The 642-nt window shown below is 67.1% G+C and overlaps 1 protein-coding gene across 1 annotated transcript in view; it reads left to right on the plus strand.

Annotated features, from left to right (window-relative positions):
• Nucleotides 1–166: 166 nt before the first annotated feature.
• Nucleotides 167–642, plus strand: part of LOC104831569 (hypoxia-inducible factor 3-alpha-like) — a 7574-nt gene continuing 7098 nt past the window's right edge. The window contains exon 1 of the mRNA XM_010567219.1: nt 167–377. Coding sequence (XP_010565521.1) covers nt 167–377 — 211 coding nt within the window. The remainder of the gene's footprint in view (nt 378–642) is intronic.

Here is a 642-nt window from a genome sequence, read left to right on the forward strand (position 1 = left end):
TGCAGCATGGGTGCAGGGGGTGCAGTGAGGGTGCAGTGCAGGTGCCTGGCATGCAATGTGGTTGCAGCATGGGGTGCAGGGGGTGCAGCGTGGGTGCAGGTCAGGTGCACTGTGGGTACAGTGTGGGTGCCCAGGGTGCAGCAGAGGATGCCCAGGAGCACCCACGATGCTGGCGGGTGCCAGCAGGTCGACGCCAGAGCTGCGGAAGGAACGCTCACGGGATGCAGCACGGTGCCGGCGCAGCCGGGAGACAGAGGTCTTCTACCAGCTGGCGCACACCCTGCCCTTTGCCCGCGGCGTCAGCGCCCACCTCGACAAGGCCTCCATCATGCGTCTCACCATCAGCTACCTGCGCGTCCACCGCCTCCTCGCCGCTGGTGAGCCCCTTCCAGGACTCCCATGGGACCTTCTGGGACCCCCAAACACCCAGGGGACCTCCTGGGGCCTCCTGGGACCTCCGAGAACCCACGGGACCTCTTCAGATCTCCTGGGACCCCCAGGCACCCATGGGATCCCCTGAGCACCCACAAGACCCTCCAAACACCCCAGACCCCCTAAGGTCCCCCAATCATCTCAGCCTCCTCAGCACCCTGGGGACCCCCAAGCACCCACAGACCCCCCCCAGACCCCAGCCCCTCCCCA

This window comes from Haliaeetus leucocephalus, unplaced genomic scaffold (genome assembly GCF_000737465.1).
Source record: "Haliaeetus leucocephalus isolate CR32 unplaced genomic scaffold, Haliaeetus_leucocephalus-4.0 Scaffold227, whole genome shotgun sequence".
NCBI classification, from domain to species: Eukaryota; Metazoa; Chordata; class Aves; order Accipitriformes; family Accipitridae; genus Haliaeetus; species Haliaeetus leucocephalus.